Source organism: Chelmon rostratus, chromosome 18 (genome assembly GCF_017976325.1).
Source record: "Chelmon rostratus isolate fCheRos1 chromosome 18, fCheRos1.pri, whole genome shotgun sequence".
Classification (NCBI taxonomy): Eukaryota; Metazoa; Chordata; class Actinopteri; order Chaetodontiformes; family Chaetodontidae; genus Chelmon; species Chelmon rostratus.
Window position 1 is genome coordinate 19218024 of NC_055675.1, and position 19189 is coordinate 19237212.

Here is a 19189-nt window from a genome sequence, read left to right on the forward strand (position 1 = left end):
TGCAGCATAATTTGGTTTAGTGCAGCTCTTATCTCAGGCTTTATTGATGCCACACAAAGCTAAGATTCAGTCTTTTTACCTTCTTTCCTCTTCAGAAATACAGCAATCACTCCAGAATTCATGTGGACATCAGATGGTCACTGGTGGCACAGGTGTTTTATTTAATTGTCCCAGTAAGCCACGATAGTGGGAACCAGCATGCACGAAGCCAAGAACCTGAATCTGAAGCAGCTGAATGGAATTCAGCCATCATTCATTCATTGCACAACTGTGATTTTCCTACAGTGTCAAAATAAAATTTAAAAACATTTATCCTAAATCGGATAACAATTTGGATCTTGCAGATATTTGCTGTTGCTGTTGCTTCAGTCAGGATCCATCGCTCACATTTACAGACACTTTCGTGCTGATGGTTCATGAAATCGAGGCTGAACTCTGCATGTTGCTGCCTCGTTTCTCGGCCTTCATCTCTTTTCTGCGGTGTTCTAGTGCGACCTAGTGGCCAACAGCCGAACTGCAGCTTGAGTCTGAGCAATTTCAGCACAGGATGCGACTGGAGAAGGTTAGAAAATGAAGTCCCGATGAACATAAAAAGGGAAGGATGATGTAATGAATGGTGAGTAAGTGATTGAAGTGTTTATTACTGTGTTGGGCATCAAACAAAGTCATATAAACTAGATAAAAATGGCTGCAAACTGCATGTATTTTTAAAAAATATTTTTTTTAAAAGGTTCACAACCTCATTTTTCATGTCCACAACAAAATGTAACATGAGATACCAGAATAAATACTAATTATTAATTAACACCTTCTTCTCCGGGCTTTAAGGCAGTTAGTGACCAAACACATAACCTGAGCAGCTTTTCTAATTTTCTGTTCCAGAGTTTCGTTGAGCCGTGATAATCATTGATGCTACAATAAACAGAGCACATGACACTACACCACATCTTATTACTGGTACTGCTAATAGCATTGCACGAATACACTGCAGCTCCGTTTGCAAAGACAGAAGCAACAGCACTAAGGTTAAAGCAGAAAATCTAAATCAGGGTCATTTTCCTCTGCTTTCAATCTGCAGCATCACATGCAAGACACTGTTATTCAGCCTTATATTTAATCATCGACCACAGTTACTAGGCTACTTTTACCTCAATGACAGTATGTGGTTGCATGAATGTGAATTAAAACGTTATGGCTCAAAGATATCAGACTCCTCACACTTGAGCCTGAACAAACCTAAAGGCTGAAACACAAGGATCTTTGCAGACGTGCTGCGTCATGTGGCCGAAGGTGCCAGAGCAGGTGGAATCAATAACACAAGCAGCCTCCTCCCAGAATGAAATCCCAGAGAAAGAGAAGATGAACGTGGCTCTTTTGTGGTGATGGTTGCAAACAAAAGGCAGGGAGCAGATAGAGCAGCATTAGTGCCGCATGTGTGTAATGTATGCTGATACATCGTGTGTCAAAGCCCTGCAGGACAACAACCACAACCATGCCTCCAGACTTCCAGACTGTCAGGACATCTGTCATTGCTGACAGTCATATGCCCGGCCGTGCGTGTGCGTGTGTGTGTGTGAGAAGAGGATGGGTGAATCTTTGGCAGCGGGTCATTCCAGAGAACATGGGAACAGCCGTGCTTCTTAAACATTCATGTCTGGTGTCCTCGGTGGTACTTTCTTTTTCTTTTCTTTCTGCATCAAACATCAAGGAGTTTAATCATGGCAGCCACGTCAGAGAGGACACACACACATACAGGCGTGTGCACACACATACAGACAATATGAGAGCTCTAATCAGGATTTATACACCTGAACTCGGCTCAGACCTCCAAAACTTTGCCACCTGGGCTAAAGCTACGAATTTTCTGCTCTGCATTTCAAGTCCTGACTCAAGTGCCCACACACACAACACACACACACACACACACACACACACATACACATGCATATTTCCTCCTAAAGAGATAAATTATGTTGTTTACAGAGAGAAAATTATCAGTTTTGTCTTGTTGAGCGTGAAATCATCTGAACAAACTGTTAGTGATTTGACTTTAAAATGTAATTTGTTCATTTGCTTAAATCTATGGAGCCAAATCATTAAAATAATCGACTTTAATGAGGCCTTTTGAATTAGAAACAAGAGGACGTTTCTTTCACAGAGGACAGCTCTGAGGGGTGGATGGATGGCGGTACACTCTTGTGACACTAGGGGGAGCAGTTTACACACACTTGGACAAATTCTCACAGCTCTGATGACTGTTTTTTTTTTTAATTTATGTTTGTTGTTCATTTTGTTTTATCGGTGCACTTCAAGAAGTGATGCAGATCACAATAATTAATGATCAAGCCTTGAAAAAAAGGGTCCTGTTGAAAAATGGGTGCAACTCAGTAAAAGGAATAAGAGTTGACCTCCTGTAGTGTATCTCTGTAAATGTGGTGAATGCAAGAAGCCTAATTCAAAGGGAAAGCAAACAGTTTTCTATGTCTTGGTGGAAGAAGTACTCAGATCAGTAGCAAAAGTGGCAGTACTGCAGAGTAAAAATACTTAATTATATGTAAAAAAAAATCCTTCATTCAAGTAAAGGTTCAAAAGCATCAGCATCAAAATATGCTTTAAGCACCACAAGTACATATTATGCAGAGTGTCTCATTTCTGAAGCATGTGTATTATATTACTGGATTATAATTCATGATGCATTAATGTGCACATTGCTTTAATGTTGCAGGAGGTAAAGATGGAGCTCATAACTTTATATACTGCTGGCTAGCTCGCCAGCAGTATATATCATAACATCATAACTCATTAGTTGATTTATATTACTCTGTTCATCATCGCTGCAAAGTAAATTGTAACTAAATTCATCAAATAGATGTCGTGGAGTAAAAAGTGCAATATTTGCCTCTGAAATGTTCTGAAGCAGAAGTATAAACTTAACTATGTACTTAACAATACACATTCCTGCACTGTGTGTATGATTTGCATTGTAACTGATGTAAATCTCTTCTCCAGATGAAGACAATATAAATATTTGACAGTTTTTCTCAGTGTGAGATCCTGAATATTTGAGAGTGTACATTTCTGAATAATAGACTTTAAAATACATTTTAAAACATTTATGCCTTCAATTATTGGGATAAACAGGTGTTTCAAATACGCTCTCATGTTAACATTGAGATAATACTTCTTGCAATATTTTGTCTGTATCACACACACACCTGATGACAAATTAATGATGTGTTTTAAACACACACACATCAACAGAGCGATATGCTTTATATCTTGGTGATATAAGTCAGTGCTACGTCTGGTGATACTGACGGTAACCCCACCATCCTGCTAATTAAGACAAGAAATCAATAAATTATTACTCCATTAATCCAGCTGCTGGTGACAAGGCTGCACTGCTGCCTGTAAGAGTGTGCAAACAAATCATCCTCCATCTGCAGGGTGGTGGCTACACCTCTTCCCCCCTTAAATAAGGGCTATATATGGAGAGGTTTACACACTTCCTGAGTCCTGTGGTGTAACTGTGTGGTAGCAGTGCAAGTCGACATGGACTTAGCATATAGGCCTGTCATTCCAAAGCTACCAAATATACAAAAAGGTGACGTTCAATACATTTGTATCATGCAGCATATCAGACTGTGTCAAGAATGTAATTAAGTTGTTGTTCCTGGTGTTTACACAGTTGTCCCAACCTTTACCAAGACAGACGCCCAATGTCTGACAGTGAGAAATACTAGTTCAGTTTGCTGGTTTATTTTACCACAGAGCGAAATGAAACAGGCGTTTTTTTTTTCCACATGAAACGCTGGCAGTGATGGACAGGTGTTCACAGAGAGGGGACTGATATTACAAAGTGATGCTCTCTGTACTTTTGTCTGATAGTTTTGTGATAAAAGGGAAGATGAATAACTTTTGCTTGATATGAATGGGCACCAGAGCTCATTAAAAACAAGCTGCACTTTTAAAATGCACATTTAACACATAAAGACTCATGTTTGATAGATTTTAATGTTGGAATTGGATGACAAATTTAATTTCACGAATGGGGAAGCTGATGTTTAATGGTGATTTGATGCCATGGTCAATCTAAAATGAGTTTTTGAAGGGATTACAGATACATGCAGACCCAGACCATGTTACAGTATGATATGCATGGATTCACTTGAGTGTTAGAAGACAGGATTAAATCACGAGTGAGCAAACTTCTAATGAAGACTTCATGTTAGCATCTTACTAGTATCCTCTTCTGGATAACGTTTGTCTCTGAAAATGATAAAATTGGATTTTTTGACACTCAGGGAAGGTTTGTTAATCTGGAACCACTTTGCAGCATCACTGGCTTCTCCGATGAAGGGTTATGACAGTATTGTATCAACAGCGAACAGAATGGGCAGTGCAGAATCAGACATCCAAGCAACAAATCTATAGAGACAAAAAGTGGCCCAAGAACAGACCCTTGAGGTACTCCACAATATAGCTTGATTCTGTGAGAAATACAACAATTTATAGATACATATTGATCTCTACTTGAATATCCAATTACAAACTTGTTGTCCAAAGGTGTGGAGATTATGTCTATAAATTGTAAGAGAGCAGTGCATGTTGAGGGAGTTTGTAAAACTCTCTCTCTCTATATATATATATATATATATATATATATATATATATATATATATATATATATATATATATATATATATATATATATATATATATATATATATATATATATATATATATATATATATATATATATCACACACACAGGCTCGGATCCTGTATCTTAAACAACCGTTAGACCTTTGCAGCCTTCAGGTCTTTCAGGACGATCCTGGTTTTCAAAGAGACAGATAGGAGGCAAGTTAGCGGCTCACTAAATGACGGTGTTACTTCCTTTAAAGGCTTGGCCTTGATTCCACATAAGGTGGGAAAGTGACCAGTAATCTTAATGTATGGGACATTCATCGGAATGATTTTACATGAGTGCTACCCACACTGACAAAGAAGTCACTGGATCCACTTGTTATATCAGAGGGGTTAGTAAATAAAATGCCACCATCAGTGCACTGAGATCAGTTAACATGCAGGGATGTGGTCTGAAATGTCTGTATTGTATGTCGTATTGTCAGTTAGGGTGGTAAAACACATTTTAAATAATCAGCTGCACTGGAAGACATAAACAGCCATCAACATGAATTAAAAATACGAAATTGGACTCAGTTTTTTGTTTGTCACCTATGTAGAAAACATACAGTATATACATTAACATCTGTAGTAGCTAAATAAAATAAATATAAATAAATAAGCATTGTATACATTCAATCATTTTAACTTCAATCACATCAGAACGTTGCTCCAAAAATCTCAAACATTTTAAGAAAAAAAATGCCATACATCTGGTATTGGTGGCTTCTAGTCTGTGTACACTACGTGCTTTTATTTTGGAAATTATAGTGACACAGGATAAATAAAACATGCATTCTTTGCACTGATGTGCCCACTTCTCATGCTCATACATGGAGCAGCCTGCTGCTGTCAACCTGCCCTATAGCTCCTCTCAACAGTAGTGGAGTGTTTGCAGGGGTTCCCCATTCACAAAGCCTGTCTGACTATACAGAGGGCGGGGGGAGGGAGGGAGAGAGAGAGAGGGAGATGAAGAGAGTGAGAGAGAGTGAGAGAGAGAGAGAGAGAGATGAGACATCCCTTCCTCACTTGGCTGCATTCGGTTTACCGACACCGGAGAAGCGACCATGCTGTGGAAACTAGTTGAGAATGTCAAGTATGAAGATATTTATGAGGTAACGTCGCCGTCTGTGTTTGTGTCTTGAGGAAATAGACTTATTAGACATGCTTTTACAGAGAATAATGAAGTGTTGGTGCGGGAGTGAGTGAGGTGTTCTGCAGGAGGCTTTAGGCCTGTTAATCTGTGATGATGTGACTGTGAATAGGAATTAGAGGACATTTCACTACAATTTTGCTCAAAAACTCATTTGCGCTCAGATGTGTTCAGATTATTTCATGTGATATTTGTGGCTATAATGCAGGTACATTCACTTTTTGGACCATGACCTAAAATGGAAAAAAATATATATTGGACATTGGGTTAAGATAATTTGTGTTTCACCTTTGTTTGAATTTCCACATGCTTTAAATATGACTGCGTGTTTTTCAGCAAATTCATTTAAAACCAAACTGCAACTTTGTAGAATAATTTAGCTCTGAAAATATCTCTAAAAAAGATATTTAGAAATGGTGATGCTGCAAAAAATATGGATTCAACTGTAGTGGAATAACAAATGAATGGCTTATTTTTTTTTAAATTCTAAATGAGAGCACATGAAAAATAAGTTGGAGAAACGCCGGGTCAGAGGACGCTGATGATGTGTGAGAAGTATGTAAATCACTTGGCTTTCATCCCAGAACGATCATTTTTAGAAACGAGCGAGGGGAAGGGGAGAAAATACCGCCGCGCGCGGGGGCGAAGCGCTGCCCCGGCTCGCGCTGAATGGGCTCGAGCACAAAGCGCACGAAGAAAGGGCAGCTCGCGAGGCCCCTCGGCTCAGCCCGGTGGGAAACCCTCGTCTCGTGCCGCACATGGCTGTTCTCCCACGGCGCGAGGGAGGGGAGGCTCTAATGTTGTTAAACAAGTCATCCAAGAGGGCAAAGAGGGGGCCGCTGTCGTTTCCATATAAACTTTAATCGCTTCTTTTGACTCGTGACACCATTCACGCGAGCCCCTCGCGCGCCCTGTGGTGTCTCGGGTGCGTTTTTCAGGAGGATAATAAAAGGCAGCTGCGACACAACATGAGTCACGCGCTATTTTTCAGGAGCGTACTGCTGGCTGGATGAAGTTTAGGTTAATGAGACTTTGCGCAGATATTTTGTGTCTGTGCGTAAAAGTACGCTGAATTTTACGGTGGTGGAAGCCTCCTCTGCACCGTCGCGCCCTGGCCCGAGGCTGGGGGTTTGTGCCTGGAACAGAACCCTTGACCCAGGTGGTGTGAGTGCCATGTTTGAGCCGGCGAGCTTCACAGCAGCCCCAGTTTGTGCTGCTATCCGCCAGCTTGACTCATTGTTTTTTTATAACGTCTACGTCTTTTTACGCAGAAATTATTTGCGCAAAAGTGTCTCCAAACTGTGCGTTTCCTGCGTCAGCCTTTGCTCATAAAACGCCCCAAAAAGGGCGCAGTTTTTGGTGATGGGGATTCCTCGCGGGTCTGGCCGCCCTGTTCGCTTCCTCCAGCCTGAGAGAGTCCTCTTTCTATCTCCTGCTGTTCGCGCGTCGTTTCGGCTCTCCACGGAATTTAAACGTCACTCACGGTTGCGCGAGAGGCTTCACGCTCCGTGTGTCGCCAGTCCCCTGCCTCGCGCACATTAATATTCCTGTAAGTCTCAGTCATGAATAACAATTACACCGCGTACCGGGGGTAGAGGCGGGCGCTCGGTGCTCACACTCAGAGCGGCGGCAGCTCCGGGCGGAGGAAGGTTCTGCGTGGAGCTGTAGACCGGGCCGTGCCCGCAGACACACGCGCGTTGCTTTCACCTGGAATGAGTTTGTCTATCTCGGCCCAGCTCGGTCTTCACTAGCCTGCTGTTTCACCGTGAGCTCGCTCGTGACACCAGAGGCTTCACAGATGTTAGTTCATTCCTACACCGCCGCGGTGAGTTGTCCTCTCTCGCAGTGCAGCTCAGAATTGGGCTGATGGGGAATCCTCAGATATCGTTTGGTTTTCTTTGTGAGACATTTGAAATGAGGCTGTAACATTTTTCCTCCAGGCTCTTCTGTGCTTTTTGTTCAGGAGATTCAGTGCGAGTGAGGCTACATCACCAGAGGCAATAAAAGCATCATGATCCGAGGCCTCCATGTGGTTTCTTTTTGTTAAAATGTGTTTCTAATTCTGCAAGAAGTTGATTTCTTTCTGTTCTGCTCTGCACCCCCTTCAAGGACCGTCATGACGGTGTCTCGAGCCACAGCTCGCGCCTGTCCCAGCTGGGCTCTGTGTCGCATGCGGGACCCTACTCCAGCGCGCCGCCGCTGTCTCATGCGCCCTCGTCGGACTTCCAGCCCCCGTATTTTCCGCCGCCGTACCAGCCGCTCGCTCACTACCAGAGCCAGGACCCGTACTCCCACGTCAGCGACCCGTACTCGCTGAACTCCCTGCACCAGAGCCAGCAGGGCGCATGGGGGGCGCGGCAGCGGCAAGACGTCGCCGGAGACCGGATGGACAGCTCCGCTCTGCTTGCGCAGCCTCGGGCCTCGCTGCCACAGCTGTCCGGGCTGGACCCACGGCGGGACTACGGTGGCGTGCGGCGGCCGGATGTGGTGCTGCATTCCGCTCACCCGGGACTGGAGCCCGGCATGGGCGACGGACTGCTGCACGGGCTGCATGGCATGGAGGATGTTCAGGTGAGTCAGAGATTTACGCACAGCTGCGGTTTACGGAGGTTGAAATGGCTATTACGTATTTTACACTTCCAATTAGGATCTGTTGTTTATTTTTAAATGTATTTGATTGATATTGGGATCATTATATCCGCGAAAAATAAAACTGCAGATCGGCTGCAAGCCAGGGACAAAATTGGGAATATGAACTATTACAATTTATTGTATATTATAATGGATAATAGATTTAACGGTTTAAACAGCAAATGCAGTTTTATGTTTAACTAAAAGAAACATTTTAAACCTTAACCAAAATATAATTAGTGGGCAGCTTTTTCCTGGTTTGGATGGCAGTCATGAAACATTACAAATAAATTAAATTCAGCCGAATAAATAAATAAAGCGGCATTGGAAGAAGCGGATTGGTAATTGTTGACAGTTGTCTTCTTCATTGTCTCCGCATGTTCCCCGTGCCTTTAGAGTTAAGGTCAGTGAACTCAGAGCAGCTCCCTGAGGGCCGGACTCTCACGGCAGCTGCAGCCTAAACGCAAGTGGCCCACAGCTAAACAATCTTCAGAGACCTGAGACGTCTTTGATGAGAAGATGCTGATACGTGGAATGAATGAGCTTCACAGAAAGCGCTCCAGTGTTTCTGGTGTGAATCGGAATTCACCTGCCTTTGCTGCCATAACGATCAATGCATATTTAAATGCAGAAACGTCTGAAGATGCAGCAATATTTCATTGATACGTAGACAAATAGCTGTTTTAGCTATCAAATTTTGTGAAAGTGCAAATATTTTATTAAGTGTATTATTATCATTATTATTATGTCCATGCCCGCAATATTGTTTTGAAGGCTTTCACTTTTTAAAAAAATATAGTTTTTTTTTCTTTAGCACTGTTGCTGCTAAGCATCACAAATACTTGAAATAGACTTCATGGTCAACTGTGCAGGATTTCATCTTCCCTCGCCCCCCCCCTCAGGGCACAACCATCACGAATTGTTTGCCATTTAACCTTCACAATAGACTAATTTCTGGCTTTTCGTATTCGTGCCATGCATTTATTAACCCCATTCAAATTTGTTTGGGCCAATTCTTTGTTTTTTCGCCTTGCACGAGCAGTGCTGCAACACCAGCTCTGTTTAACGGGGAATTTATCACGCGGGATGATGAATGAGTTTGATGAATGATGCTTTAAATTTGTGAGAATAACCTCTATATGAGCCACGTCAGAATGAATAAAAGAGAGGATGGATTATGAACCAGAATTGTTTGCTCTGTGGAAACGAACAACTTAAAGACGTTTCTTTCCCTGAAATTAACCCTGCAGGATTTTGATTTACTTATCTTGATTTTTTTTTTTTTTTTTTTTTTTTTTGAGTGAAAAATCAGAAACAAGCTTCACGTGCTCGTTAAATTACAGTACTACATCATGGATCCTCTTGCATAAAGCAGACTGTAATGATTTTGGATTTATGTTGGTTCTAACAGACTATTGAGGACACCAACGGAACGAACATCCTGGATCAATCAGTAATTAAGAAAGGTAGACACACACACGCACACACACACACACCTCTGTCTGTGCTATGAGTAACGTTGGCTATCGATGCAAAACTGCATGTAAGACTTGATACAAATATAAAATATATAGATTTTTCCACACATTTAAATCGTTTTTAAGAGTTTTGCTATGAGCTTGTATCTTAAAGGGCTAAATAAGCAGAGCTGCCACCTTATCTTGAGATTCATTTAATCCCTGCACAGTTATATAATTTATTTCCTTACGTGTGCTGTAAATTATGATTTATGGGATGTGGAACTACAGGCTCGCTCGTAAAAAGGGAGATTCTGGCTCGGCCTGCAGGGCTTGGATGTGAACCGGACCAGGAGCTCCAGCTCTCCATGTTTTAGGCTGTTAAAGGCGCTTGTTCGTGAGCAGCTAGCCCGGGTTAGAGATCCCGGCGTATTGACTGGCAGGCGGCGTGTCGCTGACAGGCTGCCGCTCTGATGATGTGCGGTGATTTAGTTACGGGATGTTGAGTGACTGAGCTCCCCGCGGGGCATTTAAGCCGCTGATGTAATAAATGGCACCGCTCATGGAGATCTCGTGAGCTCGTTTAGAGCTAATCTGCGGTATTATCCCCCGTGGAGCCATCAAAACCCCCTCGCACTGGCCCCTACGCGCGCATGCACGCGGCTGGCTGGCTCCCTCTTCTCATCCTTTCTTTTTTCCCCTTTTTTTTTTTACGCCATTAGCGCGAGCATTAACACGCGGGATGAAGGAGCACCCGGTGCTGCTGGTGGGAGTTAAACCGGCCGTGGAAAAAAGACTGGGAGGTGGTTAATGCGATTTGAGAGTGCGAGCCAATCAACGATCGATAATATTGTAATGAGAATGTCGCGCGACATTAAATAACAGCAAATGCCCGGCGCGTGGGCGCTTCATTAGGCCGCGGCCGCCCTCTGCGCGCTCCCATCTCACGCACCGAACCAAGTTCGACAGCGGGAGGAGATTTAAGGGTCTGAAACTTGTGTCAGTGTTTTAACACCTTGTTATGTAAGAGAAGTGCTCACATGGCGTCTAACCCTCCTCTTTCAGTCCCCATGCCCCCCAAGAACATGGGCTCGCTGATGCTCGGGAAGGACGGGCTGATCGGCGGGGTGACAGTCAACATAAACGAGGTGTTCTGCTCGGTGCCGGGCCGCCTGTCGCTGCTCAGCTCCACCTCCAAGTACAAAGTGACCGTAGGGGAGGTGCAGAGGAGACTGTCCCCGCCCGAGTGCCTCAACGCCTCCCTGTTGGGGGGCGTGTTGAGAAGGTACGGCTGCAGCCTCAGAGCACGTGAACTCTTGGTGCTCAGGAATAACTCTATAAAAGCTTGTGTCTCGTTAAATATGCAGGGACATCTCTTAATTAAGCGTATGAGAGGCTCTCTGTTTCTGTGCCATTTACCACCCAGATTCTACTTAATGTTAGCACAGTCTCTGGGGACAAACTGGAGCACAAGTTACGCTGGTTAATAAGGTTTCTGCAGGAATATTGGTCATTTATTAATATAATGCTCTGTCAGAGGATTTTTTTTTCATATTCTAAAAATACTACAAAATATCTGCACTTCATCAAATATGCAATTTCACATGTCTTTTGTTTCTGCAGAGCAAAGTCCAAAAACGGTGGGAAGTGTCTGAGAGAAAAGCTGGAGAAGATTGGACTCAATTTACCTGCTGGAAGGCGCAAAGCTGCCAATGTCACATTACTAACATCTCTCGTAGAAGGTGATTCATTTACTGGCCTTAACTGCAAAAATCTGCTCTCTACTCAGACAATATGGGGAAATTGTGGCCACTTACTTTAAAAACTGAACGTTTTATTTGCATTTTACACTCTTTCGACATCCAAATTGTAGGAATAAAATAGTCTCCAGTTTCAACGTAGCTAAAAATGAAAAAAAAATAGACTGCAAAGGTCGTGACCTTGCAGGCTTGACAAATGACAACGACCCTGCATTCATAAAACGTCAGGAAAATAAATGCTCAGTATTGAGCGAGAGGAGAGATGTGGGTCGAGGTTACCACATTAAATGAAATAATGCATTAATTGATCGAAGGCTGCAGTTTGGGCCTCTCCGGTCGTATGCAAACATTCTGACTTCCCGTACAGGCCTCGCTTCCCACACACACTGTAATATCCCCCCATACATCTGCTCAGCTGCTCATTTCAATTAAAGCAACATTATTCTGCAAACAGGCAATTAGCCTATATAAAATTATAATTAAAAAATTATTAAAAAAACAGAATTTGCTCATTTGTTCAGAAAGTCATAAAGCTGCTTAAAACAAGTAACCGATCAGACATTTGACTGTCCCGTCTCCACATTTACACACCTAAATGTGAGTGTTGGTCCACTCTCGCCTGTAGAAAGCAAAATGAAATACCTCTCTACATTTTAATAATCATGAAAACAAGATAATTGGCACAAATTAATTTTCACAATAAAATAATGGGAATTTTATCACTTTCTATTGTGTTTGCGTTACAGCAGAGGGAAACTAATGCATGAAACATCTCATTTTTAATAATTTTCTGTATGTCCTGAGACAACCAGGAAATATGCGATTAAAGCACATTAATTAATAATGAATAAAAACAGAAGAGTGTACATGAAGGTTTTTGTTGGGCGGAAGCTGACATTTGTTGCTGTCAGATATTTACATTCGCTCCTGCTTATTGTTTATTTATATTTACATTCACTATACCCCCCCTCCAGGTGAAGCGGTCCACCTGGCCCGGGATTTTGGTTACATCTGCGAGACGGAGTTTCCCACCAAAGCTGTGAGCGAGTACCTCAACCGGCAGCACGCGGACCCCAACGAGCTGCACACGAGGAAAAACATGCTGCTGGCGACAAAGTGAGTTTGATGGGGCGTTTGATTAGATTCTGTTCCCTCACAGTCTTTACAGGGCGTCATAGAATATATAATACTTGTGCAGCATATGGGGAGATACCGGTGGTAATGAGATCACACCCTGTGACTGGCTGTTGTTGAATCATGAAAATGAAGGAGTGCAAAGATCAAAGATCAGGGCCATGATGCACATGCAACGCTTAAAACACTGAGGTTTGGAAAAGGAAAACATGCAGACACACACACAAACACACACACAGAAGGCTGAAGATATTTGCAGTTCAGTCTTAAAACATCAGATGTTCTTCCCAATTATCCAAAACAGTCATTTCTGGCTCAGATTCTGCCCATTTGACCAGGTTTGTGGTTCCAGGTGCCATTTGAGCAGGTTTTAGTTGCTGTTTATTTGAATTACATAACTGTTACACACACACACTAAAAATAGGGCGTTCTTCTTCTGCAAGGAGGTGCATTTCTGATGAAAGAAATTATGGTGAAATTAAACTCTCATTTTCCTGAGGCCTCTGTGGTCCCTCTTTAAGAGCCCCTGAGGGTGCAAACCTCTCCTCTCCTCTGTGCTTTACTCTATATCACACCCAGCCCATTCGCCCACAGTGAACATGGCATTAACATTTGTACAGGCGAGTGAGATTTTCTTTATGAAACGCATTGAACTCGGTATGAATCTAACCTTTAATGAAACGGCTGATTGAAAAATTGCCACACTGAAAAATAAGGGCGGTTAAATTCAGGCATTTCAGAAAATGAGCAGAAACGACTAAACAAAGCAGCGAGACATTAATGTTCAACTTTGAATTTTTTTTTAAATAAACATGTGACACATGCAATTCAATGACTCTGCACAAGCTGAACGACCTTTAGCTTGAGTACAGATGAAACTGTGACGCTGGACTCTTTAGTGTGGCCTGTGCAGCGCGCACACACACACACACACACACACACATTATAAAATACGAGCTTGGAGGTTGCAGGAGTGTGTTTGACCTCTGCTTCTGGTCTTTGAGGCGATTCTTTTTACTGGTCCTCCTCGTAAAGTTACTCACATGAATCCATTTTTATGGCCGTTAAGCTGTGGAATTGAATCATCCTGATTACTTTAAGTAGCACAGATTCCTTTAAAGAAAGCAGCAGAGGTGATGCGGATTTATGAATTTGGGTTGAATCGCAGAATTACTTCGGATTTATTATTATTGATCGCCAATTAATGAGCAATCCTATTCTGCGTCCACTTATTCCCCTGAATGTGCCTTCTCTATAGAGGAAAAGGTTGCAAGCAGAGCTGTAAACCATCTCACAAAGATCCCTTCAGGAAGATTGTATTTTTAGCTTTGCATAAAGAGTGCTGTCTGCTGGCCTGCACTGCATAAACCATCTGCCTGCGTGTGTGCTCGTGTGCATCCCAATGTACTCAGTATGTACTGTGTGTCGGTGGTGGATGTTTGATGCTCAGATTCAAACCTGTTCCAATACTGTGTGTCGGTGCTGCCTGTTAGAAATTCATTATTTAGCAGTGAAGTGTTTCAAGTCGTCAGAAAACAACAGCGAGGGCCTTGAGTGTAGCCCCGGGTGGCGGCTTCTCCTCTCTACTCCCCTAACCCCAGCTGGGCTCGGCCTGCACAGCCTGTCACTCATTTGCTGGAGCTCTGCCCTTAGGCCGCTGAGTGTCTGTGTGTGTGTGTGTGTGTGTGTGTGTGCCTGTGTGTGAGTACAAATCTGAGAGAGGGAGGAGAAAGAGAGAGAAAGAGGTCTCCTGAATATAAAATGTGGGCCTAAAACCAGAGGATGATTTGCTGAGATTTAACAAGGAGAACAAGCTGAAGATGTGATTTTCTTTCAACCTGCAAGTTTTTTGTTTTTTTTTTTTGCATCAAATTTTAAGTAAAGATCCATTTTATGACCTTGCCTCAAATTACACGTTAACAGTTGAACGTTTGCTCTTAATGTCGAGGCCTCAGACCATAAAACTTTCTCGCTCTGGCTTCAGTTTCACTCCATTTCCCATGAGCTGGTGTTTCGGTACAATGCTCAAATTCTTGTTCGTATTTTTCTTGGTGCATTTTTTGCTGTTATTTTTTTTTCATTCTTGCGGATAATTTGTCGAACATAAATGGTATTATATCATACTGAGGAGGTGTTAAAGGTTGAGAAGGTGTCCAACAGAGCAGAAAAACTTCCCCTCACCTGAAGCATCAACAATCAACAGTTAGCGTCAGACATTCAGAATGGAAGAAAGAGCTTTGTTTTACATTCTGAAGGAAGTTTTAGCAGCAAAACAACACAGAATACAGTTCAGTTCAGGAATTAAATACTCTCTAAACTTGAAAACTCATTCAGTGCAGGTAAAGGTATACTGTAACAGCTGATTGCATTACGCTCAAGCCTTTTCTTTGCTTCCTAAAGAGGAAACACAAGTTCCTAAATTGAGACTTGGGGTGCACTGAACATCACGTAGAAGGGTTAAAAATAGGAAAATACCAGGAGGAAATTTTCCATATGGGATAGATTATGTCATAAAGAGACAGTGAAGGTAGATTTTTCTCTTTCTTTGCATCAAAATTTGATGCATTTAACTCTTTTCTGTAATGGGTTTTGAATACTTTCCAAGCAGCTTTGCAGGACAATAAAGTAAAACATTCCTGTTCTGTTGCAAACATGCTGATTTGGAGACATTTAGTTTTAGGATCAGTCCGAGCAGAGGAAAAGAATTTAACCTGGTTTAACGTCTTAAATCCTGCCATGATTAGCTCAGCGCTGATGCGCCTTTTGCTTTAGTTTCCCCTCCTCCTGGATGGCAGGGTGGGGTCACGCTGAGCCATCTGCAAGAATTTCATCAGCTTCAGCGATGGTCGTAACGCTGTTTCATGCTCATTCCCACCTGAACAAGAACACTTTTCTGGGTGAATCACCTCTTTTCGCGTGTTGATCCGCTGAACTACTACAACCAGATTTCTGCATGTGCTGTGCACACACAGTTAGTCAAGAGGGATTTGTGAACATGTTTCGTGAGTTGAGTTGTTTTTCCACAGGATACAAAAATTCAAAAAATAAGAGAAACACTGAAATGCAGCTTAAAGTTAATGTGCCTCTTCTTCCTCAGTGCAGTTAAAGCACCATGTGAGATTATGACACATGTTTCTCTGCTCTGGAAGTTTTTTTTTTTATCAATAAGTTTACTTTCAGGTAGCTTTGCAGGAACATCTGCAACTAATACTGCGAAACACCCTCCCTGTCATCCCTTGGCACTGTTTCACCGCAGATGCATCTCAGCACTGTGCTGGTTGTGGCTGATCTGGGTGCATTTCATGAGGTTTTCAGCTGGGTTTGCACATATTGTGCTGTTTTCTACACAGGGTCAGGATTTGTAGGCATTTTAATACTAACTGTAAATTGGCTACTGATCCTGCAACAACATAATTAGATGCTTTGATCATATTCCGTACAGGTATGCATGGTTTTGTTGCATTAATGTGTGCAGCAGCAGTGGCAAGAACAAAATCATTGGTTTTCAGGGGGTTTTAGGATCCTACTGTGACAATTCTGAGCCAGACCTTCCATCTAATTTAGAGGGAAACAATGCATAAAGCATTTGTCATCACTAAAATGTCAGAACCTGAATACTGCCACCGAATGTCCACTATCAGCTGTTTTGGGGAAACCCTAAGATGACGTCTTGCTGTCTCTCCCCCTGCAGACAGCTGTGTAAGGAGTTCACAGACCTGCTGGCCCAGGACAGGACTCCCCTGGGCAACTCGAGGCCCAGCCCCATCCTGGAGCCCGGCATCCAGAGCTGCCTCTCCCACTTCTCCTTCATCACGCACGGCTTCGGCTCGCCCGCCATCTGCGCCGCTCTCACCACCCTCCAGAACTACCTCACCGAGGCTCTCAAAGGACTCGACAAGATGTTTCTCAACAACCCTCCCAACAACCGGCACGGGGACGGCGGCAACAAGGGCGGCGACAAAGAGGAGAAGCAGCGGAAATGAAGCGCTGGGAGAAGGGGAGCGATGGCGGAGAGCCGAACGGGAGGCAGACACACAGACAGAGGCGTTACACCGTTACTTCTAGCTTTACACCACTGCCACTGACCTGCCACACACAGGGCTGAGGTGGAGGAGGAGGAGGAGGAGGAAGGCTTGGTAGAGAGAAAAAGGCAGAGGAAGACACCCGTGGGCCAGTGTCAGAGAGCACAGAGGGATTTTTCATCTGTGTTACGTTCTTTTCATTCCCCTGAGGACATGGTGGTTACTGTGTTACATCCATTTCGCTCCCCCTGCCTGCATCCTGTGAGACTGAGACGCTGTGAGCAGCCAACAAACAACATTGTGTGTGTGTGTGTGTATGAAGATTGGGTGATGAGCATTCTATCTGTGAAACAGGTTTGTCTGGTTCCTTAACACTAGTGCGAGGAGGGAGGTGTTAATTTATGTGTGTAAATATTTATTTATATTAATTTAAATGGATGGTTGTGTAAATAGGTGCACCAGCTATTTTGGAGTAGGCCTATTTATCTGTGATTCGACCTTTGTGAGCCAGCGGGTGGGGGGGGGGCAGGACTCATCCAGTGTTTTTCTGTTCTTATAGAGCTGTTGTCATGGTGCTGATGATGGGTAGACATGCTTCTAATTGTCCAGTGATTTCATTTCTATCACATTGATAATAAACCATGTGTTTTATTATGCGAGGTGTGCAGCCTGCGCCTTTTCTCCGGGGACGTTCGCCACTGTGGAGTCCCGCGAAGGGTTGTGGGTCAGAGTCAGTTCAATCCACAGAAAACATGATATTCATCTGATGATGTCGGGCCGTTTACCTTTACTCGTTTCATGAAATATTAATGAACAGCTGCAAGTGAAAAAGTTGGGGGTTCAAAAGACAATGCAACTTTCTAACTGACGGCAATATGGAGCTGGATTGACACCATTTGTCCTGTTATGATGTTCAGTGTGATGGCTGCAGTTCACAGGCCAGCCGTTTTTGCTAATCATTCTGATTTAACTGATGTGTGAGTTAGTGTTTTAACAGCTTACGTCTGTTCATAGCAACATACTATAAATGTTCTCGTAAATCTTTCTGGTTAAGGTGCCAGTGAAAAATAAACCCTCTGAGATCTAATTAATGGGCCGATGACAACGTTAAACCATTAAATTTAATTTCAGCTTTTCATTTGAACTAATTCTAATTATTCGCTGCAGCAGACAGTAAATTTCTGATCCTTGTGAAGATGTGGACAATAAAAAAAAAGACAGCCAAAAATTAGTATTCTTTTTTTTTTTTTTTTTTTTTTAAAAAAGCAGCTTAACCATCAGCCTGCTTAGGCTGCAGTGAAGTAGATGGGAGGAAATAATCTCGCCCCTCATCTTCCTGCAGGGAGTAAAACATGTGGAAGCTGCTGGAAATCGTGATATTGAGGCACAATCTTTGCTTTGAATGTAAATAAAAAAGCAACACCCCTCTTAAAAAAAACTGAAAACACAGAACACACATTGTAAAGAGTTAATACATGAAGTGGAGTTATATCTGATGCTGTTATGGCTCATTTTTCTTCATGATATTTGTAAAAACAAGTGTATTTAAGTTTTCAGTTGCATACTTCACCACACTTGTATAGTTTAGATGGTTAAAAAAATGCTAAATGGTCCTTTAAATATGACAATATTTTGTTTTTGTATATATACTGGAAATATGAACTAGTCCAAGATTAACATTTGAAATGATTATAAACACAAAATAATAATAAAAATAGTTGAATAGGTTTGTCAGGTTTAAAGTAGCATGGGGTCAGTATCATGCAAAGTCTCTGAAATGAACACACACACACCATGATGGATACCATCTTATTCCAGGGAAATAATTGGCTGTATTTTCCGGCCAGTGAGGCTTCTCTCGCTCTCGCACGCGCGCAGGGGGAATAGAATCGTGCCTCGCGGGCCCGCTTCTGCGGTGGGGATCCACCGCCAGTGCGCTAATGACGGCAGAGCGCGAGAGACACAGAGGAAAGTAGAGAGAGAGAGAGACAGGGAAAGAAAGCTAATGAGAAAGAGAGACGGAGGGAAAGAAAACAGCGAGCTGGGGAGAAGGAGAGGGAGAGAAAGTGTCCCGCGGGCTCAGTGTGACCCGCGGAGTGGAACGCCGCGTGACGCAGGTGCGGAGTTCAGCACCCGCATGTCCGCGAGCGATTCCCGCTCAACAAAGACAGGAAGCTGCTGAGCATCAGTGGCTGCAACAACGACAGGTTGGCTGGAAAAATAAACAAACAAGGCGAGGAAAGCAAAACGAGAGAGAAGCAAAACGTTTCAGTGAATCAGGAAATCACGCAGCGTCAGTCCGGCACGAGGACAGGTGACACTGCCGGTTCAAACCTTTAAAGG

General features: G+C 42.9%; 1 protein-coding gene across 6 annotated transcripts; it reads left to right on the forward strand.

The window, feature by feature from the left end:
- The first annotated feature begins 5728 nt into the window (after positions 1 to 5728).
- On the forward strand, positions 5729 to 16807 carry tfap2b (transcription factor AP-2 beta). 6 transcript variants are annotated; one of them, XM_041958527.1, is made up of 8 exons: positions 5757 to 5804; positions 7952 to 8413; positions 9885 to 9939; positions 10374 to 10408; positions 11013 to 11215; positions 11554 to 11672; positions 12665 to 12806; positions 16516 to 16807. In XM_041958527.1, the coding sequence occupies exons 1-8, from the start codon at positions 5757 to 5759 to the stop codon at positions 16805 to 16807; spliced, it is 1356 nt and encodes a 451-aa protein (XP_041814461.1). The 6 variants fall into 6 exon arrangements, with proteins under 6 accessions (XP_041814466.1, XP_041814461.1, XP_041814460.1 ...); XM_041958531.1 differs by lacking the exon at positions 5757 to 5804 and adding an exon at positions 7641 to 7667; XM_041958532.1 differs by lacking the exon at positions 10374 to 10408 and having other exon boundaries at positions 5729 to 5804; positions 10996 to 11215.
- Positions 16808 to 19189: the final 2382 nt, after the last annotated feature.

Coding starts and splice junctions, on each gene's coding strand:
- tfap2b (XM_041958527.1), top strand. CDS start 5,757: ATGCTGTGGAAACTAGTTGAGAATGTCAAGTATGAAGATATTTATGAG. Junction 9,940..10,373: donor TCAATCAGTAATTAAGAAAG/GTAGACACACAC, acceptor ATTGACTGGCAG/GCGGCGTGTCGCTGACAGGC. Junction 12,807..16,515: donor AACATGCTGCTGGCGACAAA/GTGAGTTTGATG, acceptor CTCCCCCTGCAG/ACAGCTGTGTAAGGAGTTCA.